This window comes from Hyperolius riggenbachi, chromosome 1, assembly GCF_040937935.1.
Source record: "Hyperolius riggenbachi isolate aHypRig1 chromosome 1, aHypRig1.pri, whole genome shotgun sequence".
Taxonomy (NCBI): domain Eukaryota; kingdom Metazoa; phylum Chordata; class Amphibia; order Anura; family Hyperoliidae; genus Hyperolius; species Hyperolius riggenbachi.
The window spans coordinates 519,722,357-519,746,845 of record NC_090646.1 but is presented as its reverse complement, the minus strand read 5'-3'; the positions used below and the strand labels follow the sequence as shown (position 1 = coordinate 519,746,845).

The window sequence follows — 24,489 nt, the reverse complement described above, 5'->3', positions numbered from 1 at the left end:
ATAGACAAATTAGCTACCACATCCTTACTCAACTCCAAAAGAGTAATTAATGGCAGCAATCAACGCCTCCGTATCCTCAATACGGAATTTAAACTTTGGAACAGACTCAGATTTTATTTCTCTAATGTCTGAATCCTCAGAACTAGCTGCAAACTCAGCCTGACTAACATCAACCTCAGTCACAGATACAGCAACCTGAGAAGTAGATGGATTAGCATTCAATAATGAAGACTTAATTGATTCCAATGAAGCCTTAATCTCCTCTCTAAAGGATCTCAATGTATTCTGAACAGAGTGACCCGGCTCCTCCCTCATAACCCTCTCTATGCACAACTGACAGAGTCTTTGCATAGGGCAACATTAGCTTAACATTGCACAAAGGGCATCTCTTATAATTAGGAGGGAGCCTATGCTTATCTGCAGCAGCAGCCTCAGCAGATTTAGCAGCGGCCTCAGTTTTGGCCTGCAAACAAACAAAACCAACAAGGCATTTAACTCTGTACAGCTTTAGCACCTTTAGCCCAGAAAGAGAAGCCATTATCTCACCTTCTGGGCGGCCTGGTTGCTCTCAATCCTCTCAGCGTCTGACATGTCTCCAAACTTTCATGTCCAGCGCAGGACCAAACTCCCTCTGAGCAACAGTGCAAACAGGCCTGCGCAGCCTCCCTTTTAAAACATATCCGGCCTGCCACAATTGGATGAGGGGCGGACCGGAGGTTCAGAAGGAGTAATGAACCAGCTCTACAATTTGCTACATTCGGCATACCCGCCGGAAATTATGCATCCGGACGCGGCCAAGCGTCCTAATGGCCGCAATGCGCTCCACGCTGCACATGGCGCTTACCTCCGTCCTGCTCCTCTGCCGCAAGGCCGCCAAGGGGAACCCACGCCTTCCACACTTGCTCTCCCTGGCAGCGGGAGAGAAAGGTAGGCAAACCCCAGTAAAGATCCAGCCTGGGGCGCATGGCCAGACTGCCTCAGTACCACAGTCTCAGCCACCCAGAAGGATCCACCTGCAGCCCAGCACACAGGCTTCACCCAGAGGGGAGATGCCGACCTGCCTGGACGCAGGAACAAACAGCACTGTGGGTGGACTAACCATGTGACTTTTTTATAGGGGAAGTGCTGTCTGTTCCTGTTCCTGGGAGGAGCAACGTCTCACCTTTGCCCTGAAGGATTGTGGGGAAAATTAAAGATATCATGGAGCCTTTCACCTATACCAAATGGTATTTGACAAACCACATCCAGGGAACTCTGGGCCGCTTGGACATTTTGCTTTCCAACTAGATTATAAGCATTTAAAATTTCGCCTTAGAGATGACAGAAGGGGAGGTGGGAGGAATCAGGAATGCAAACAAAATTTGTTATAGCACATTGTAAACGGATGTATGTTTATAATAAGGCTTAATGCGTTTCAGATCTTTGCAATGTAACTGTTTGTTCACTATGTGGCAGTCAAATTCCTGAATTGCTGTTATGTGGGATAATAAAAAAAATGTTTAAAAAAAAATTGCCATGTTTTATTTTACCCTTTTTGGCTGAGCTTGAAAACCACTACCGTTGCATTTATATCACTATCTGGGTTTATATACCGTATTTTTCGGACTATAAGACGCTCCGGACCATAAGACGCACCTAGGTTTAGAGGGCAAAAATCAGGAAAAAAAAAACTAAACCTGGTGTGTCCATGGTGTGAGGCGTCAATGATGTCAATCATGTCTTCTCCCCTCCCCCTCATCGTAACCATGTCTGCTCCCCCCCCCCATTGTAATCATGTGTTCTCCCCTCCCCCCATTGTAATCATGTCTGCTAGTCTCCCACCACCCATTATAATCATCTCTGCTCCCCTCCCCCGATTGTAATCATGTCTGCTCCCCTCCGCCTCCCCCCTTGTAATGACGGTATGCGTGCTTTCCCATTGTAATCAAGTCCGCTTCCCCTGGCAGTGCTAAGAATCCCCGCACGGCAATGGTAAAAAGCAGCGGAAGACCTCACCTGTCATGGCGTGTTTCTTTAGTCCTACCCGGGTGTTTTTAAATACCGGCATGTCCGCTCCCCCTGGCAATGCTAAGGATCCCCGTGCACGGCGACAGACCATGCGCTTCTATTCATCCCCAGGTGTTTTTTAAATACCGGAATGTCCACTCCCCCTGGCAATACTAAGGATCCCTGCATGGCGACAGCTGAAATCAGCAAAAGACCGCATGTCCCCGAGCAGCAACAGCCTGCTTCCAGTCTTCTGAGTCGCACGTGCACCGCCAGGTCAAGCAGAGAGAGGGCGCCAGTGACGATGTAAACCAGAAGAAACACTCGGAAGACTGGAAGCAGGCTGTTGCTGCTCGGGGACATGCGGCCTTTCGCTGATTTCAGCTGTCGCCGTGCACGGGGATCCTTAGCAATAGCCAGGGGCAGCGGACATGCCGGTAATTAAAAAACACCCGGGGATGAATAGAAGCACGTGGCCTGTCGCCGTGCAGGGATCCTTAGTATTGCCAGGGGGAGCGGACATGCCGGTATTTAAAAACACCCGGGGATGAATAGAAGCATGTGGTCTGTCGCCATGGGAATTCTTAGCATTGCACTGCCAGGGGAGCGGGCATGGCTGTATTTAAAAACACACGGGGAGGCATATAGATGCATGCGGTGACAGGTGAAGTCTTCTGCTGCGCACAGGTCCTTAGCATGGCCGGGGAGCGGACATGATTTCTATGGTGTGGGGAGGAGCAGACTTGATTATACACAGCAGGTGGGAGCGGACATAGCAAAGACCCAGCAGGAGCAGATACAATTACAATGGCCGGCGGGAGCAGACATAATTACCATGGACAGAGGCGAGCCTAGCCCACTTTTGGGGGAGAAAAAGTGCGTCTTATAGTCCGAAAAATACGGTAGATCTTTTGATGAACTGCTCAATTTCTGCCCAAAAAACTGTATTGTTGGGCAATACCATAACAGGTGTTAAATTTCCTACCTCTGCTCCGCATCTCCAACAATGATTATTATTCTCTTAAATTCATCAACAATTGTCTTTTAATACAAACCTCATTAAAGTCCAAAGATGAATCATTACAAAGTGCACAGATGGTGGCAAGCTCCACTAGACCATCATATTGGTGACATTTCACAAGCTTGTCATCCTTCAACCTATAAGTCAACACAGGAAAAAATAAAGACATTAAAAAAAAAAAAATTCTCAAGTCCCAACATGCTTGTAATTTTGATTCAATTAGTTTGTACTTAAAGAAAAAAAAAATTATAGTGCATTTACAAATGTACTGTAATCTGTTTTACTATTAACCCTCTATCCATCCATCTACCTACTATGGATTTCTCAGGGCAGGACAAGGTTTTTGATCAGTAATGATCACCCTACATGTCGCTTAGCAAACAAAGCACTACAAATCTATAAGCCTTTCTGAAAGCAAGCAATATATTGTAATGATTAATGGTGTCCACTAATAATACAATCTTGATTTATTGTACAATCTTACCTAATCTCTACAGTAGAAGGCTAAACTAAGTGAATATACTGTGAATTGATACATTAGGTAGGTCCTCATGCTACACAGAAATGGTAAGATTGCATCATAAGTGGGAACAATTAGTCTGCAGAAAGACATTGTCAAAGGAGAGAAGGGGCTTGCGGGACAGTAGTAATTTTGTAAACTGGAACTCCTGCGCATTCAGCTTATTAAAGCTTTATTGAAAATTATGCACAGCATTCAATTAATGCAGCATTATATAATTTTCAATAAAGCTTATAATTTGAACATTTGTGAGTGGAAGTAGGGGGTGCTCTTCCACTTGTCTCCTTGCAGCCCATTTTTATACTTATATTTTTGAAAAGGTGCACTGTAATCATTTGCTAGTTTCAGTAGCGATATTGTTTTGCTTTGGTGTACAGTTGGAAAATTTATCATGTGACAAAACCTGCCAAAATAAAGGAAGCCACATGTTTATTAGTTTTCAGTATGCTTTTTCAATAACCTAAATGAATCTGCTGGAAATCTATGCCCCAGCAGGTCAGACTGATCGGATTAATTTTTGGATCAATTTTTAACTGAAAGCTTGATCGAAGTTATCAGACAAGATGGAAAATCTCTAATCACGGGCAGCGGTAGCTGTGGAGTCAGATTTTAAGAGTCAAAGCAATTGTTGGGTACCTGGAGTCAGAGTCAGCGGTTTCATAAACTGAGGAGTCTGAGCATTTTTAACCCACTCCATAGCCCTGCAAGGGCTGTGGAGTTGGAGTCTGCATAAAATTTGGGTACCTGGAGTGGGAGGTTTCATAAACTGAGTCGTCGGACACAAGGGAGGTGCGGTAAGAGACCACACACCTCCCTATACACTTAAAGTGTCCCACAGCTAGGTCATATTTTCAGGGGATGGCTTATATCTCAAGCAGTAGAGTACAGTGGAAGGAGGCGCCCATAGAATGTATGTGAGTCCACTATTAGTAGGTAATATATATGGGAATTTGATCAGGTAAGTAGAGAATACCCTTACCTGTAATAAAGGTAGAAGACCACTGGTATAAAATTGTAATTATTTATTGAATGAGATTAGCACCTTGAAATATATGCTAGGGCTTATTTTCGGGGGAGGTCTTATTTTAGAGTCAACACAGTAGGAGCAGAGAATCAGCACGCCAGCCAGGTAATTTGCATTGTTTAAATTAATTCATATTCCTCTCAACTAAGGTTCTGTCTAAGGACTGTCACTTCCAGACAAAAATCCAGGTAAAACAAACTTATGTTGCCACTATATATGATGTATTTCAATGAGTATTGCTAGCCTTTCCCAACAAAGAATGCATTGCCTCACCCATAGCACTCAGCATATACTGAGGATATTGTGAGTATGCGCTGTTAAAGTATATAAAATACCTAATGGCATTCATTACTAACCACCAACATTTCTGTAAATAGCGGAAACTAACATAATGTCCTTGCACAGAATTAAACAACTGCTATCCTGAGCTAGATTGGATGTGGTAGGATGGAATCGCATATTAAATTGACAAATAAATTAGTGAGATGGTAAGTAGATGAAAATAAACTTACACTTCTCCCATAGGAGCATATGTGGAGCCGGTTGCAGAAAACTCATTCAGAAAGCAATTATCACCTTCAACTCTATCAACAACGAACATCTGCAGAAAGAAAAAAAATGCCATTAGTTACAATCACCAACTTTTCCTGAAGCATATATTTTACTCCAAAGTTCCTCCTGGCTGAATTTTGTAACCAAGATTATTAACTCTTCATAAGGGGCCCACACACTGGTCGATTTCAGCCATCATTTAATTCTATCGAATAGATCGATCGGAAAACGATTCTATCTAATCAGCCGATCGATTGATTTACTTGATCGATTTTACAAGGAAATCCATCCCCAATAACTCCTTTAAGGTGGCCATTCATCTAGTGGTAATGGGCAGATTAGACTAAGAAACAGATGTCTCTCTCCGATCTAATCTGATAGGAGAGAGATCTATCAGCTGCCCTTAAACTGCGGGCCGATTACCTATTGATTTCAGCATGAAATCTTGCAGGAATTGGCCTAGTGATGACTCCTCATCACCCATGGCGCTGCCCACCCCTCCAAATTGGTTGCATTATTGATTGGACATGCTCGCGGCAGCAGCGATTTTCATTTGATTATTATCATTGAATCGGATTGGCGATCGGACGTCAAATCGCCTGATGTACGGCCACCTTCACTGCATTACGTTTGTATCTCCCCATTGTTGCATGAGGTTTCTTCCAATACTCTAAATTCAACCCAAAAAAAAAAAAAAAAAAAAAAAGAAAAAAAAAAAAAAAGGTAAACTACCTTCCACTCAAAACCTGTCCCTAGGCTGTGGAAGATGCAGTAGTTTCATGGAAGGAAAGTGTGTGATGTGCATCATTCCAGTTCTCCACAAAGCACAGCGGAATATGTGTCAGCACTATATAAATTAATAATAAACTAAATCAATTTGACTACTTAGGATATTCAAATTAGCACTGTTTAGCACTTTAATATTAAAGAAATGAATCAACACCCAATTCAGTATTTCTCAACATACAGTAACTTAGGTCAATTTCCCATCTCAACCTAGTTTGATAAACTGTACATTTGCGGTGAATGGAAGCTTTATCGTTGCTATACCAAGGTTTCTTTTTCAAAATAGGGAAGAAAGGAAAACAATATACCAAATATCGCCTGCTAAAGGCAATTTTCAATGAATGTATATAAACATTTATAAAGGTTTCATAAATATAAAACCAATCTTTAGGACTTGGATAAATGGCAATCTTCAACAGTTACAGGGCTGCTCCGTAGCCCCCCTTCTCAACGGGGGCGTCCCATCTTGCAGCCATCACTACCATAGTTCAAAGCGCCAGAGAGTCCAGCGTGCCCCAACCGCTAGTATATGTTTGGAGATTTAGCGTGCCCGGCCACTAGAGCATGCCAGGAGATGTAGTCATTACATCTCTTGGCCGGAATACGTGAAGAAATCTATGGCAACATATCGTGGCATACAAAAGCAACCAGAAACGAGCTGGACTTGTGGGCACTTTGAACTGTGGCCATGCAGTAGTGACAGCTGCAAAATGGACACCCTCATGGAGATGGGGCTATGGAGCAGCCCCATAGGTAAGTTAATTGAAGGCTGCCCAAGATGGTCATTTAAGTGCATGGCTGAAGGTAGGTACTGTCCAGGGCTGTGGAGTCTGAGCTATTTTGGGTAACTGGAGTCGGTGGTTTCATAAACTGAGGAGTCGGATGACTTTTGTACTGACTCCACAGCCCTGGTACTGCCTCCAAAAAGTCTAGACATACATTTCGAAAACAGCATTGTACGGTGATGAAAAATTAAGTTTACAGCCCTCTCCCCAGTTCAGGCATTACAGCTCCAGTCTGAAAGGTGCGTACACAAACCACTGTCCCCTAAAGGGATTGGACCTTGATGCCTCAGGTAACCGTTTGGTTGAAGACTGCTGTACAGACATCTCTAGCCTACAGGCTATGGGAATGTGAAGAGCGAAAATAGCGTCCTAGTGACAGTGGGCCGGCTGCAATGGACACAGCTGCTGCCCACTGTAATGAATCAAGAATGAGGAGAAAAGACATTCTGCCATAGATCGGGACGAATGATAGCCGGGCGCTCTAGGGAGAACATGGCTAGACATTTTAAAGGACAACTGAGGTGACAAGTGAGATGAGATAGATGTGTATGTACAGTGCCAAGCACACATTTGACTATGCTGTGTTCCCTTTTCCCCCCTTTCTCTTCCTGAAAGAGTTAACCAGTTCACCCCCAAGGGTTTTTATCCTAACGGACCAGAGCAATTTTCAGTTGTCAGCGCTCCTCCCTTTTATTCCCTAATAAGTTTATTACTAATCACAAGAAAATGATCTATACCTCGTTTTTTTCCCCACTAATTAGGCTTTCTGTGGATAGTACATTTTGCTAAGAATTGTTTTATTCTAAATGCATTTTAATGAGAAAAACAGAAAAAAAAAGAAAAAAAATCATTATTTCTCAGAGTTCAGCCTTTATAGTTTTAAAATTAAACATTCTCCTGTGGATAAAACAAACACGTTTTATTTGCCCAGTGGTCCCGATAATTAAACCGTTTAGATTATGTCCCTACCACAATGTATGGCGACAGTATATTATTTTGAAATATAAGTGGTTATTTTTCTGTTTGTTCTGGCCATAATTACAAGCCCCTATGTAATAAATTAAAATTAATTTTCCCCCATAAAATATAGAATAAAAAAAGCTGAGTCCCTAAGGCAACTATTTTTTTTTTTTTTTTTTAAGCTGATTTTTTTTTTTACAAGTGTTTTTTTTGGGGGGGAGGGTTGGAAGTGTAATTTTATTAATGATGTGTATATACTTGAAAATGTATGTATTTTGTAGGTGTAATATACTTTTTGGCCACAAGATGGCGCTAGTGAACACTCATAGGACGTGTTCACTTTTTTTTTTTTTTTTTTTTACACACACTTTATTAAACTGTTACATTTCCTGTTTATGTGAATGGACGTAGCCGCTGTTCGCGGTCACGTCCATTCACTCCAGGCACTGCGATTGGGTAGAGGACTGTTCAGTCCTCTTCCCCAATCGCCCAGCACGGGATCCCGACGGTAATGGCGGCGGTAGCGGCGGACACACGGCGGTAGCAGCGGCGGGAATGCGCGACGTATTAAAACGTCATGTTGCTGTTAATAGCGGTAAGCATGACGTTTTAATACGTTAGGATGGCGGTAAATGGTACATCAGGTATGCAAGTGACAGTTTCTGTCAGGGTCAGACTATAGTGTAACCCTCACTGATAAGGAATTACAGCCATAAAACATTTTCCTGTCCATAAATGGCTTCTGAGAGCAGGAAAGATAAAAAGGGTCAATAGTTCATAGATAAGAGCTCTGGCATACTTCAATGCATGTGTCATGGAGCAGAGACAATGAAAAAGTAAAAATAAAAAAGTAGATTTAGCTCAAGTGGGAACACAGCCAACTTGTCCTTAATTTGTCTGACTGTCTCATTACTACCTGTGGCCCCTTTGTCAATTCATCTTATCGGAGACACAAGATAAGAAATGTCAGAGTCTCTGCAAGTGGGACACAGAGCTATAAAACATCGAGGTAGGAAGTACAACCTGTAATGTTCCTATCACTCATCCTTATGTTGCAGAGATTCTCTTATTTCCATTGTCCTCATCAGTAACAAAAGTGAAGGTCACTTTACTAATGGTGATATAGCCAAGGTAAGTACCTCACAGTTCATGCGCTATCATATTGGATATGTACAAATTATCCTTAATGTAATGGAATCTAAGAGGAGAGGAACATAGGAAGGTTGCACTGCTAACGTCTTTTTAATAAAAATGCTACTTTCCTAGCTGCTGTTCTGAGTCAGTAATCAAAAATCTATTATAAGCAGATGATCAGCATAACCACTAAGTAACAAATACTGACAGTCCGGTCTCTGAGAGCTCGTGATTTGTTTGATCAGCTGATAGATATGCAAGTCTCTGATTTGCTAGTCATGATTATGTGCTCACAGCAACTAACCTGACCAAACTGATCACATGCTTCTCCATGGGTTCTCCTAGACAAGAGTTAAGCCTCATCTACACGGGTAGATGAGGCTGCGATCCGGCGGCTCGATTAGCCTCTTCCGCGTGCCCGCCGCATCGCCGCGCATGTGCCGCATTCGATTCCCCGCCGGCGCCGCTTATCTTCCGCTTGATTCCCTGCCATTGTCCCCTCGTGGGGAGCGAGCAGGGAATCGGCGGTGCGGAGATCCGTCCTGTCGGATCTGATCAATCGAGCTGCATCAGCGGCTCGATTGATAAGGAGCATCGCGGCCACATCTACTCGTGTAGATGCGGCTTTAGGGCCGGTTCACATGAACGTTTGGTGGAGATTACCGCGGGCATCTGATAGAACGCTCCTATTCAAGTGAATGGGAGAGTTTATATCAGCAGTTTACAGTTGTTTACGTGAACGCGGCGTTTCAATAAAGATTTTCACCATCATTCTAGGCGACACTGGAAGGACCACTAGACTGCCAGAGATAAAGTGGCAATACCACTAGACTACTATTTAAAGGGAAACCACTAGATCGCTAGAACTACTTCCCGACCGCCGTATAGACAATTGGCGGCCGGGAAGTGGACCCCGCAAGGACCGCCGTATTGACAAACGGTGGCGGTCCTTTTACGGCATGGGCAGCGCGATTGCATCATTCGTGACGCGATCGGCCGCCGGGGACTGGCTCCGCCCACCTCGCGCTGTAACCCGCCGGCCGTTCGGAAGCGCCGGCGGGTTATTAGCACCCGGATCGCCGCATACAAAGTGTATAATACACTTTGTAATGTTTACAAAGTGCATTATACAGGCTGCCTCCTGCCCTGGTGGTCCCAATGTCCGAGGGACCACCAGGGCAGGCTGCAGCCACCCTATGTCGCACCCAAGCACACTGATTTCCACCCCCCCTGCCCCAGATCGCCCACAGCACCCCTCAGACCCCCCCCCCCCCCGCCCACCCCCCAGACCCCTGTTTGCACCCAATCACCCCCCCTAATCACCCATCAATCACTTCCTGTCACTATCTGTCAACGCTATTTTTTTTATCCCCCCCCCTGCCCCCTCCTGATCACCCCTCAGATTCTCCCCAGACCCCCGCCCCCCTGTGTACTGTATGCATCTATCCCCTTGATCACCCGTCAATCACCCGTCAATCACCCATCAATCACCCATCAATCACCCATCAATCACCCATCAATCACCCATCAATCACCCCCTGTCACTGCCACCCATCAATCAGCCCCTAACCTGCCCCTTGCGGGCAATCTGATCACCCACCCACACCAATAGATCGCCCGCAGATCCGACGTCAGATCACCTCCCAAGTGCAGTGTTTACATCTGTTCTCTACCCTAAACACCCACTAATTACCCATCAATCACCCCCTATCACCACTTGTCACTGTTACCCATCAGATCAGACCCTAATCTGCCCCTTGCGGGCAACCCAATCACCCGCCTACACGCTCAGATTGTCCTCAGACCCCCACTTATCAATTCGCCAGTGCAATATTTACATCTGTTCTTCCCTGTAATAACCCACTGATCACCTGTCAATCACCCATCAATCACCCCCTGTCACTGCCACCCATCAATCACCCCCTGTCACCCATCAATCAGCCCCTAACCTGCCCCTTGCGGGCAATCTGATCACCCACCCACACCAATAGATCACCCGCAGATCCGTCAGATCACCTCCCAAGTGCAGTGTTTACATCTGTTCTCTACCCTAAACACCCACTAATTACCCATCAATCACCCCGTCACTGCTACCTATCAGATTAGACCCCTACCTGCCCCTAGGGCACTCAATCACCCGCCCACACCCTCAGAACGCCCTCAGACCCCAGCCCTGATCACCTCGCCAGTGCATGGTTTGCATCTATTCCCCCCTCTAATCACACCTTGAGACACCCATCAATCACCTCCTGTCACCCCCCCCCCCCCCCCCTAGCACTCCTATCCATCAGATCAGGCCCAATACAACCTGTCATCTAAAAGGCCACCCTGCTTATGACCGTTTCCACAAAATTCGCCCCCTCATAGACCACCTGTCATCAAAATTTGCAGATGCTTATACCCCTGAACAGTCATTTTGAGACATTTGGTTTCCAGACTACTCACGGTTTTGGAAATAGTATAAGAAATTTTGGCTAGGGTTCAGGATGTGTAAATCAAATAGTAGTAATTTATTGATAAGTACAAAAACGACACAATTTCATAGCTTGATTGCATGCAAAAATCAGCTTCATAAAATTACCAGTAAAAACCTGTGGAGCATCTAGGTACCAACAGTGAGATGCTCTAACCTTGACAGCAACTATCTAATCTAGGCCGGCATCATACGTCCATCCATACTTCCATCAGTTTTGGGCCAGTAAAATGCCAGGGCGGTATAGGAACCACACAAAGTGACCCCATTTTAGAAAAAAAGACACCCCAACGTATTCTGTTAGGTGTATGACGAGTTCATAGAAGATTTTATTTTTTGTCAAAAGTTAGCGGAAATTGATTTTTATTGTTTTTTCACAAAGTGTCATTTTTCACTAACTTGTGACAAAAAATAAAATCTTCTATGAACTTGCCATACACCTAACGGAATACCTTGGGGTGTCTTTCTAAAATGGGGTCACTTGTGGGGTTCCTATACTGCCCTGGCATTTTAGGGGCCCTAAACTGTGAGAAGTAGTCTAGAAAACAAATGCCTCAAAATGACCTGTGAATAGGACGTTGGGCCCCTTAGCGCACCTAGGCTGCAAAAAAGTGTCACACATGTGGTACCGCCGTACTCAGGAGAAGTAGTATAATGTGTTTTGGGGTGTATTTTTACACATACCCATGCTGGGTGGGAGAAATCTCTCTGTAAATGGACAATTGTGTGTAAAAAAAATATATCAAACAATTGTCATTTACAGAGATATTTCTCCCACCCAGCATGGGTATGTGTAAAAATACACCCCAAAACACATTATACTACTTCTCCTGAGTACGGCAATACCACATGTGTGGCACTTTTTTGCAGCCTAACTGCGCTAAGGGGCCCAAAGTCCAATGAGCACCTTTAGGCTTTACAGGGGTGCTTACAATTTAGCACCCCCCAAAATTTCAGGACAGTAAACACCCCACAAATGACCCCATTTTGGAAAGTAGACACTTCAAGGTATTCAGAGGGGCATTTTGAGTTTTTTGTCACAAGTTAGAAGAAATGGAAACTTTTTTTGTCACAAAATTTTCCGCTTACTTGTGACAAAAAATAATATCTTCTATGAACTCACTATGCCTCTCAGTGAATACTTTGGGATGTCTTCTTTCCAAAATGGGGTCATTTGGGGGGTATTTATACGATCCTGGAATTCCAACCCCCTAATGAAACATGTCAGGTGCTCAGAAAAGTCAGAGATGCTGGAAAATGGGAAAATTCACTTTTTGCACCATAGTTTGTAGACGCTATAACTTTTACCCAAACCAATAAATATACACTGAATGGGATTTTTTTTTAATCAAAAACATGTTTGTCCACATTTTTCGTGCTGCATGTATACAGAAATTTTACTTTATTTGAAAAATGTCAGCACAGAAAGTTAAAAAAAAAATCATTTTTTTGAAAAAATTCATGTCTTTTGATGAATATAATAAATAATAAAAAGTAAAAATCGCAGCAGCAATCAAATAGCACCAAAAGAAAGCTTTATTAGTGACAAGAAAAGGAGCCAAAATTCATTTAGGTGGTAGGTTGTATGAGCGAGCAATAAACTGTGAAAGCTGCAGTGGTCTGAATGGAAAAAAAGTGCCTGGTCCTTAAGGGGGGGGGGGTAAAGCCCACGGTCCTCAAGTGGTTAAAGAGTAACTGTCGGGCATAAAATCAAAAATCAATTCTTTATTTTTTTCTGGTACACACGTAATAAGGATGCTAATCAGGCAATCCAAAAGTTAAAACCACTATTACTTTTCTTGTTAATAAATTATCATTCCCCAGTTTACATGACTTATTTGGTACACAGAAATTTGGTACACAAAAGAGAAGTTGCAGGGCATGCTGGGTTGTTTTTTGCTTCTCTACTTCCCCTCAGACTTCAAGAGACACTGAAGCGAAAAAAAACATTATGATATAATGATTTGTATGTGTAGTACAGTTAAGAAAAAAACACTAGCAGCAGAGACACTTTTTCCAGTAAAGGAAGAGCTAGGAAACTCCAGTTATCTATGCAAATTAGCCTTTGAGCTCTATGACTTGCAGAGAACTCTGCCAGACACTTGAGATAATAAGCTTTAAAAGACAATAATGTATCCTTTTCCCCTCTGCAGAGAAGATTTTACAGAGCAGGCTAGTGAACTTTTGAACCCATTTAGAATGCCGAGTAGTGTCTAAACTGCAAATATTAGAGAATGATGCAATGTTAAAAAAAAACAAAAACAAAAAAAAAAAAACACTATATAACTGAAAATAAATTAAAATATTTTCTTTGCTACTAAAATTCTAGTAATTATCCATACTACACAACCAATTCATTATATCAATTTATATTTTTTTCCGCTTCAGTGTCTCTAACTAATGCAGCCTGATTGGCTGAAGCCTCTTTCCCTCCTGTTTTCCCCTCGCACACCTCTGTTCCTCTCTGATTGGCAAAAAATTTCTCAGGCTGGAACAATGCACTTTCTATAGTGAAGGGCGGGCAAATCGGGCAGGGGAGACTAAAGGCCCATACACACGCCGGATTTCCGCAGACGGGTCGTTTGGACATCCAAACGACCGGTCGTTCTGATGTCAAATCAGGCATGTGTACAGTCTGTCGTTCGGCTGATAAGCGCGGACTTGAGCGATCCGCTTGGCAGACCGCTCAAGTCCGCTCTTATCAGCCGAACGACAGAGTGTACACACGCCTGATTTGACGTCCAAACGACCAGTCGTTTGTGGAAATCCGGCATGTGTATGGGTCTTAACCTCCCTGGCGGTAAGCCCGTGCTGAGTACGGGCTATGCCGCCGGAAGGCACCGCTCAGGGCCCGCTGGGCCGATTTGTATAATTTTTTTTGCTACACGCAGCTAGCACTTTGCTAGCTGCGTGTGCAATGTGATCGCCGCCGCTACCCGCCGATCCGCCGCGACCTTGCCTCGCTACATGAAAAAGAAAAATTAAAAAAAAAACGGATTTGCTGCCCCCTGGCGGATTTTTAGCAAACCGCCAGGAGGGTTAAGGGCGGATATTACATCATGACTGGCTTCAAAATAGCCACAGTAAATATGGAAACTGTCTAGAATAGGATTCTCTACTTTTCCTTTATAAAATTCACAGAAATCATAACGTGGACAGTGCAATACATATGTTATGTAAGTAGAGCAAGTATTTATCTACTTCGATATTTGTGTTTTTTTTTCCTGAGATAGTATGGCTGACAGCTCCTCTTTAAAGGATACCCGACGTGACATGCGATATGATGAGATAGACGTGTATGTAAAGTGCCTAGCACACAAATAACTATGCTGTGCTCTTTTTTTCTCTCTGCCTGAAAGAGTTAAATATCAGGTATGCAAGTGGCTGACTAAGTCCCGACTCAAACAGGAAATGACTACAGTGTGACCCTCACTGATAAGAAATCCCAACTATAAAACACTTTCCTAGCAGAAAATGGCTTCTGAGAGCAATAAAGGTAAAAATGGGAATTTCTTATCAGTGAGGGTCAAACTGTAGTCACTTCCTGTCTGAGTCAGCCACTTACATACCTGATATTTAACTCTCTCAGGCAGAGAAATAAAAAAGGAACACAGCATAGTTATTTGTGTGCTAGGCACTGTACATACACATGTCTATCATGTCACATGTCACCTCGGGTATCCTTTAAAGGGGGAAGAGGTTATCAGTAGACTGCCAAGGATTTCTTAAAGAGGTGGGGGGATTCCACTAGACAACCAGGGAATGTGAGGGGTACCACTAAACTACCAGGGAACATTTAAAGGGGAAAAGGGAGGACCACTACGCTACCCAGGAAAGCTACTGCAGTTGGGGGGGGGGGGGGGAATACTACACTACCAGGGACGGCTGTGGGAAGAGGGCACTATATTATCAGGGAAAGCATTAAAGAGTTGCCTGGTCAGGCAGTCATGCTAATCTTTTTGGCCAGTAGCGTTTGACTCACACACGTGAAACAAGCAAGTACCGTATATACTCGCATATAAGCCGACCCGCATATAAGCCGACCCCCCAACTTTTCCCTGAAAAATCAGGGGAAAATGATTGACCCCCATATAAGCCGGGGGTAGGAAATGCTGGATTGGTGCAACCCCCCCAGTGTGTCCCAGTATAGCTAGTATAGTGCCCACTATGGGTAGGTAGTGCCTCAGTATAGCTAGTATAGTGCCCAGTATAGTTAGGTAGTGTCCAGTATAGCCAGTATAGTGCCCAGTATAGTGCCCAGTATAGCCAGTATAGTGCCCAGTATAGCCAGTATAGGTAGGTAGTGTCCAGTATGGCTAGTATAGTGCCCCAGTATGGCTAGTATAGTGCCCCAGTATGGCTAGTATAGTGCCCCAGTATGGCTAGTATAGTGCCCCAGTATGGCTAGTATAGTGCCCCAGTATGGCTAGTATAGTGCCCCAGTATGGCTAGTATAGTGCCCCAGTATGGCTAGTATAGTGCCCCAGTATGGCTAGTATAGTGCCCCAGTATGGCTAGTATAGTGCCCCAGTATGGCTAGTATAGTGCCCCAGTATGGCTAGTATAGTGCCCCAGTTTAGCCAGTATAGGTAGGTAGTGTCCAGTATAGTGCCCAGTACAGCCAGTATAGTGCCCAGTACAGCCAGTATAGTGCCCAGTACAGCCAGTATAGTGCCCAGTACAGCCAGTATAGTGCCCAGTACAGCCAGTATAGTGCCCAGTATAGGTAGGTAGTGGCCCAGTATAGCGCTCTCCCCCTCCCCGCGGCCGCCACTGCTATTACCTGCTTAGGCAGCGGCCACTTCCTAATCCGCGTTCCCCTTCTCATGTTCAGTTGTTGCAGAGTGTATCACAGCAGCACACCCGGCGCTGCTGCTGTGACTATGCAGGGGCAGGAAAAAGCGCTGCTCCCTGTAGCGGCGATCTGTATTGCCGTTACCAGGGGAACCGATCTTTCCTGCCCCCTGCATCGTCACAGCAGCAGCGCCGGACGCGCTGCTGTGATACACTCTGCAACAACTGAACATGAGAAGGGGAACGCGGATTAGGAAGCGGCCGCTGCCTAAGCAGGTAATAGCAGCGGCGGCCGCAGGGGGAGCGGGGAGGGGGGAGCGGACCACCTTACCACTAGACCACCAGGAAAGACTCGCATACAAGCCTTGGGGGTCAAAAATTCGGCTCGTTTGCGAGTATATACGGTAGCTAATTTTGTCAGAAAAATCTGTATGCTTGTTCAGGGCCTATGGCTGAAAGTATTTAATGCAGTGGAATAGCAGGACTGCCATGCAATGTGCATTGCTTAAAAACGGACCTGAACACAGAACTTCCTCTCTAAAACATACATAACCGCATAAAAACATGTAAAGAAAAACCATTTCTTTGTTACAGTGGATACAAATCCTGCAATACATCTGCAGTGTATCTACTTCCTTTCATAGAAGCAGGCATATTAATTTCCTGCGCTTTCCAATTAGCCTCTCAGCTGTGGAAGACAGCTGATACAACTGAGGGATCAAATCACAAATTGTGACTAGACCCAGATGAGAGGGAATTGGACAGGCTATAGATACAGGGTGCATTTCTCTCAGATTTCCTCTGTTCTGTGCAAGAGTTCAGTTCCACTTTAAAAGGAAATTAATAGGACTCAATCTTCTAACTGTAATATTAAATACTTAACGCAGGAAGAAGTGAAGGCAAGACTAAATAAATTAAAAATAGACAAGGCACCTGGCCCGGATGGCATGCATCCTCGGGTCCTAAGAGAATTAAGTTAAGTTATAGATAAACCCCTTTATCTTATCTTTTGTGACTCTCTTTCAACTGGCAGAGTCCCAGTGGATTGGCGTACAGCCCACGTTTTCCCATTATTTAAAGTGGTTTAACACCCAGCATTACAACTTTGCTTTAAAAGATTGCTTACAGCTTACAAACTATTATGCCAGATTTTTTTTTAAGTAGAAATTCACTGAATGGGTTAAACATGACATTTTAGTGTTGGATTAAACTAGGAATCCGCAACCGTTCTTATCTTTAGTTACAAATGTATCTTTATTTGGAATACAAATAGACCTTTGAAAAGCCTGCTGGGGAAGCCCTCTTTGTTCTCTCAGAGCAGTGTTTGTTACATTGTAGATAAGATACATTTGTAACTAAACAAGCAAGCACGGAGGAGGATTTCTAGCTAAATGCAGCACTAAAATGTCATGTTTAATCCATTCAGTAAATTTCTGCTAAAAAAAAAATCTGGCATAATAGTTTATAAGCTGTAAGCAATCTTTTAAAGCAAAGTTGAAATGCTGGGTGTTAGACCACTTTAAGAAGGGCAAAAAATCAGATCCAGGAAATTATAGACCTGTAAGCTTAACATCAGTTGTATGCCAACTATTTGAGGGGTTACTAAGAGATACTATACATGACTTCATAGTAGAAAATAATCTGATTTCTCAGCATCAACATGGGTTTACTAAAGACAGGTCCTGTTTGACTAACATGCTCAGCTTTTATGAGGTAGTGAATGCTAATATGGATATTGGAAATGCTGTAGATGTGATATACTTGGACTTTGCAAAGGCCTTCGACACTGTTCCCCACAAAAGTCTGGTGCAAAAGTTGATGCAAGGACTGGGGAAGAGTCTGTGTGCATGGATAGGGAACTGGCTAATGGACAGAAAACAAAGAGTTGTGGTCAATGGATCGTACTCAAAATGGGAGACTGTTATAAATGGGGTCCAACAGGGGTCTGTACTGGGTCCAGTGCTCTTCAATTTATTTATTAATGACCTAGTAGATGCAGTAGTGAGCAATGTTGCTATTTTTTGCAGAGGATACAAAATTGTGCAGAATCATCAACTCTCAGGAAGATCGTGTCATATTGCAATAGGATCTGGATAGGATGGCTATATGAGCACATACATGGCAGATGAAATTCAATGTTGAAAAATGTCAAGCATTTTGGTCGTACCAATGGTCTAGCACCATACAAATTAAATGGGATACAGTTGGGGACATCAAACTTGGAGAAGGACTTAGGAGTACTTATCGACAACAAGTTAAATAAATAATACTACTCAATGCCAAGCCGCTGCAGCTAATGGTAACAAAATTTTGGGATGCATTAAAAGGGAAATAAAAACTTGATGCTAGCATAATATTGCCCCTGTGTAACTCTCTAGTAAGGCCACATCTGGAATATGGAATTCAGTTCTGGGCACCACATTACAAAAAAAAAAAAAAAAAAAAAAAAAAAAAGATATTGCAGTTTTAGAGCAGGTGCAGAGACGAGCAACAAAATTGAAACGTGGGATGGAAGGTCTCACTAAGGCCCTTTCACACCAGAGGGCTTTTTCGGCGTTTTAACGCCACAGCCAAAATTGGCGTTTTCCTAGGTAAAATGAAAGTCCATAGACTTTCATTTTACCTTTCACACTTAACGCTGCGTTTTGGAGCGTTGCGTTTTGAAGCTCCCAGGAGCTTTTTTAGGGCTGACCGCTGCGTTACAATTGATACTAATGTATTGGCGTTAAAATGCCTTAAAAACGCTTTGAAAACGCCTTAAAAACGCCAGCAGCCAAAACGCAGCGTTTTAGCCTTTTACTGCTGCCTGTAGTGTGAAAGACCAAGAAAGGTTGGATAAACTGGGTTTATTTAGTCTAGAGAAAAGACGCCTTAGAGGGGATCTAATTAACATGTATAAATACATCAGAGGGCAATAGAATAGCTTGGCGGATGCGCTTTTTGTCCCTAGGCCTTCTCAAAAGGACTAGAGGACATGATCTGCGCATGGAGGAAAAACGTTTTAGCCATTTATTTAGGAAAGGGTTCTTTACAGTAAGAGTAATTAAGATGTGGAATCCATTGCCACAGGAAGTAGTTATGGCAAACTCTATACCTGCATTTAAAGGGGGCTTAGATGCTTTCCTTGCGTTGAAAGACATCCATGGCTACAATTACTAAGTAATGCCTAATGATGTTGATCCAGGGATTTTATCTGATTGCCATCTGGAGTCGGGAAGGAATTTTTCCCTTTTGGGGCTAATTAGACCATGCCTTGTAAGGGTTTTTTCGCCTTTCTCTGTATCAACAGGGATATGTGAGGGAGCAGGCTGGTATTGTACTTTATACTGGTTGAACTTGATGGACGTATGTCTTTTTTCAACCAAAATAACTATAACTAACTATGACAGCCTCCATATGTCCCACCTTGGATTCCCATTGGTGGTCCAAATGGGCTTCACATAGCCACTTCCCCTTTCTAACTTGATTAAAACTCCGCCTTTGCAGCAATGCAAACCATGTGTATGTTCAGATTGCCTAGTGGGGGACATGACTACTGTCACTGCTGTGGTTGGATGTGCAGCAGACAAAGAGACTTCTAAAGCTCTCTGCAGGGCTGCGGAGTAGTTACAAAAGTCATCAGACCCCGAAGTTTAAGAAACCACCGACTCAGACTCCAGGTACCCAAAATTGCTCCGACTCCTCGACTCAAACTCCTTAGTCTAATTTTTACAAAGTATATCATGTGGAAGAGAGGAGGCAAGGTTGGCACTGCATTTCAAGATTTATTGGTATAAAACATATATATTGGTATCACTGCGACAGAGGGAGCCCTATCGCAGTGATTAAGTGCCAGCGGCGCAAAACAGTCATCTGTGGAGTACCAAAGACCTGGCATCCACTTAGGCGCTATAACATCGCCTGACCAAGCTGCCTACGAGTCTGTTTTTACCTTTCAATGATGTTTGATACCAATAAATCTTAAAGTGCAGTGCCAGCCTTGCCTCCTCTCTCCCACATGATATACACATGCTTGAGTGGCTCGAGCAAGCCTTATATGAAGATTCCGTATCTCCACAGTCCCAGCTACCTATACAGGCCAGTCCAGTCCTGCACCGCAGAACCCCTTTGAGTGCTGGAATTACCTCCCACCCCACACATTAAGTTTTACAAAGGCTATGGATTTGGTTCAAAAATCATCTGACTCAGTTTATTGAAATCACTGAATCAGACTCCAGGTACCCAATATTGCTCCAACTTCACAGCTCCACTGGCTCTTTTTTACACTGGTACTACAAGAAGGTAAAATTATATACAACATAACCTTATACTCATTGACCACTATGTCATGTTTGATACGGGGTTACTAATGGATGCAACCATTCCAATATCTCAAGAGCAATATGGTAGTTCTAGGCAGGGCTGTGGAGTTGGAGTAGAGGAGTCGGAGAAAATTTGGGTAACTGGAGTCGGAGGTTTCAGCAACCTGAGGAGTCAGAGTCTGATGATTTTTTAACCAAATCCATAGCCTTTGTAAAAATTAGGCTAAGTAGTCGGAGTCAAGAAGTCGGAGCAATTTTGGGTACCTGGAGTCAGAGTCTGTGTTTCATAAAAGGAGGAGGGAGTCTGACGATTTTTGTACTCCACAGCCCTGGTTCTAGGGTAGCATTGTAGGTTTAGAGGGAACCCGAGGAAAGAGGGATATGAAGGCTGCCATATTCATTACCTTGTAAGCCATGCCAGTTGCACCTGATCTGCTGTATGTCTGTTCAGGGTCTATGGATAAAAGTATTAGAGAGACAGAGTCAGGAGGGACTGCCAGGCAACTGGTATTGTTTAAAAGGAAATATGGCAGCCTCCATATACCCCTCACCTTGGGTATTCTTTAAGTATAATCTCGGAGGTAGCATACATAAACCAGCAATAGTTAGAAAGACTGCAATAAAAATAATGTGTTCACTACAATAAGCCAAAATTATGTCCCCTCGGTTCAGTTTTTGAGTGTATATAATAAACTAAAAAATGCAACAATGATCATCACCACATATTTGAAAACTCAAACCAGAATTCCTTGTCACACAACCCTTCCCCCAACAGTCCCACATAAACACAGTTAGTCTGGCCCATGGCCAAGCAGAAGAGATAAAAATCACTGTTATCCACCCAAAACTGAATATTCCACTCATAGCATAATAAGTCTGTATTTCAAGCACTAACATAATAGCACAGACTGACCCATGTATGCACAAAACTATTAGCAAATGCCTTTGTCAACAAACACTTCTTTCCATTTGTATTTTTGGCAAGAAACTAAATGTTCTATATTTGGGAAAAGACATTTGACTTTGAAACAGGAAGCCTCTGCGTACAGAATGAAGTAAGAAGAGTACTTCTTGTGACTTTTGTAGAGGATTACACTGGAACTATTTTGTATCAAAATTCAAGGCTTAAATCATCTTTTAAATTGCTGCCAGTAGAAAGCTCTGTACAGAAAGGTTTTTCAGAACAAAGTTTTCTTAAAAAGGCAAACACGTTTTATATATCCTGAACAGCCAAAACAGAGCCAACCGCAATTTTTTTTTTCTCTTATGGACATACACCATTCTGATAGAACAGCCCATGGACTCCACAAAATGTTCTGTGGCATTCAGGGCTTTGTTTTGGTATTGGTAAGTGAACATTACAGAGCACCTCCGGCCCAATAAAAAAAAAAAAAAAAAAAAGGTTTGAATGGCAATACATATGTATAATATATATAGCGTAACATCTGGTACATAACAGTTGATAGAACAGATGGACTCATATTTATAACTGTAGTAGCACTTCCTTTCTACTCAAGCTGAAGTCTTGCTAAAATACACCCTTAGGGCTCTTTCACATTAGGGCAGATTTTGTGCGTTAAAGTGAACCTCCGGACTAAAAATCGACTCAGCAGCACTGAAAAGGCTTGGTGTTTTTGTAACAGTTTCACAGCATCAGAACTTTGTTTCTCTTATACAAGCCTCATTTTTAGCTGCACAGAAGAAAACTGCCCGGGCAGTTTCCCCCTTATGCTGTGCAAAGCATGATGGGATTTCTGATGTTCTCGTTCTGCTGTTTTGGTGCAATTTTTTTTTGTACATTCTGAATTTGACATTTGAAGCTTAGTGTGTGCAGCTGGGAGGGGTCATCAGGACAGAGGACAGTTGGAACTGTGTCTCCTGGTCCTTGTCACCTCCTTTCAACCAAAAAGATGGCTGCCCCCATGACAAAGATGGCAGCCCCCATGAATCAAACATTTGCCTGTTCTTTTAAAACAGGGTGGGTAAAAGATTATATTACCTATCTATTCTAATTAACATAACTAATGTAACTTAATAACAGTATGTTTGTTTAGGCTGAAGTTCCCCTTTAACGCAAACGGCAGCCGTTTGCGTTAACCAAGGTAAGATGAAAGTCCATAGACTCATTTTACCTTTTACACCCGACGCTGCGTTTCAATGCGTTGCGGTTCCGACGCACCCGGGCGCAGTTTTTCATCCAACGCACCCGCGAGCCGGCGTTTTCCGGCGGGTTTAATTACCAGCTACCGCCGCTGATTGCGTCGCACCGCAGATACCCGACGACACGCCGCAGGCAGACAACGCGTGCAGGAGAAAGGCTCCTGCACGCGTTGTCTAATGTGAAAGAGCCCTTAGCATTGTGTCCTCCCCTCCAGCCTGGCACCCTCCCCTGCTCTCTGCCTGTCTGGATCAAATCATATCTGTTACAATATTCCGCCGCAACCGGCCCCAACCGCCAGCCCTGGCGCATACCCATATCCGCAACCTCCAGAGGGTAACACGCGCCACTGAACGAAACTAGAGGAAAACGCAACTTAGCCAGGATTTCCTACAGTACAAGGCTAACCTGCTGCAGTTCCACACTGCCCTTGCTGATGCGAGGCAGGAATACTTCACCAAGCTCATCGGAGCACAAGCTTCCAACCCAAAGAATCTCATTGGCACTTTCAACTCCCTGCTTAAACCAACGCCACAGATTTAGCCACCCACTTCACCAACAAAATTGTCTCCATCAGTCAGGAAATATCCAACCTTCAATCCTCATCTCCCATCCAGCTCCTCCTCCACCCTATCCTTCCCTCACTTCTACTACCATTGAGGAAGTCAACCACCTACTGTAAACTTCCCATACCACTACCTCCCCCCTTGACCACGTCCCTTCCGATTTACTCCATCCTCAGTTCATGGATTTGGCCCCAGTCCTCACTACTGTTTAACCTCTCCCTATCAACAGGCACCTTCGCCTTAGACTTCAAGCAGGCCACTGTACTACCCCTGCTCAAGAAACCCTCCCTCCACCCCTCACTACCCCATCTCCCTCCTCCCCTTTGCCTCAAAACTCCTTGAGCGTCTGGTTCACAAACGCCTGACCCAGTATTTCAAAGCCAACTCCCCGCTAGACCCACTGCAATTTGGATTTCTGCCTGCCCACTCAACCGAAACAGCTCTCACCAAAGTGGTCAATGACCTTGCCTTAGCTAAAGCTGAAGGCAAATACTCCAATCTCCCTTTTGACACAGTGGACCATCCCCTACTCCTCCAGTCCATTGGCATTCATGACATTGCCCTGGCCTGGCTCTCATCCTACCTCTCCAACTGCTCCTTCACATCCTTCAAGGAGTCCTCACCCACCCCCAACCACCTCTCGGTGGGAGTACCCCAAGGCTCGTTCCCTGCCCCCCCCCCCCCCCCCCTACTGTTCTCCCTATACACCTCGATTGGCAAGGTTATCTCCTCCATGGGTTTTAACGATCATCTGTATGCAGATGACACCCAAATCTACCTCCACACTTCTGACCTTTCCCCCACTACCCTGGACAAGATCTCCTCCTATCATCAGCCATCTCCTCCTGGATGTCCGCTAGGTTCCTGAAACTAAAGCTTGACAAAACGGAATTTATGATCTTCCCACCCCAGCCATCCCTGAACCTCCCAGATGTGCAGGTCACTGTTAACCACACTATCAGTCACCCTACCTCTTAAGCCCGCGGTCTGGGTGTCAACCTGGACTCACCACTCTCCTTCACTCCAGACATCCAAACCCTCACAAAGTCCTGCAACTTCCACCTCTAACATCTGAAAGATCCACCCTTTCCTGACCTCTGCCACCACCAAACTCCTCATCCATGCCCTCATAATTTCCCGCCTTGACTACTCCCCCCTCCCCCGTATACATTACCTGAAGCTGGCTCCGGGTCCTCTTCTCTGCGCTGCACCGCATCCTGCACCGCATCCCAGCGTACACTGTGTCACTCCGTGACCAGGAAGTTCAAATAGAGCGCCCTCTATATGAACTTCCTGGTCACTGGAGTGACACAGGAAGTTCATGTACGCTGGGATGGAAGCAGGAACAGAGCGGTGCAGCACGGAGAAGATGCCCGGGAGCCAGCGTCAGGTAATTTATACTTGATCAGATCGGCCGCCGCTAGCGACG

The 24,489-nt window shown here is 44.2% G+C and overlaps 1 protein-coding gene across 2 annotated transcripts in view; it reads right to left on the bottom strand.

Moving 5' to 3' along the window:
* Positions 1-24,489, bottom strand: part of ATP2A2 (ATPase sarcoplasmic/endoplasmic reticulum Ca2+ transporting 2) — a 126,598-nt gene that overhangs the window by 46,379 nt on the left and 55,730 nt on the right. For both annotated transcript variants that reach the window (XM_068245299.1, XM_068245290.1), the window contains exons 9-10: positions 5,064-5,152; positions 3,042-3,144 (exon numbers count right to left, since the gene is read on the bottom strand). In XM_068245299.1, coding sequence (XP_068101400.1) covers positions 3,042-3,144; positions 5,064-5,152 — 192 coding nt within the window. The remainder of the gene's footprint in view (positions 1-3,041; positions 3,145-5,063; positions 5,153-24,489) is intronic.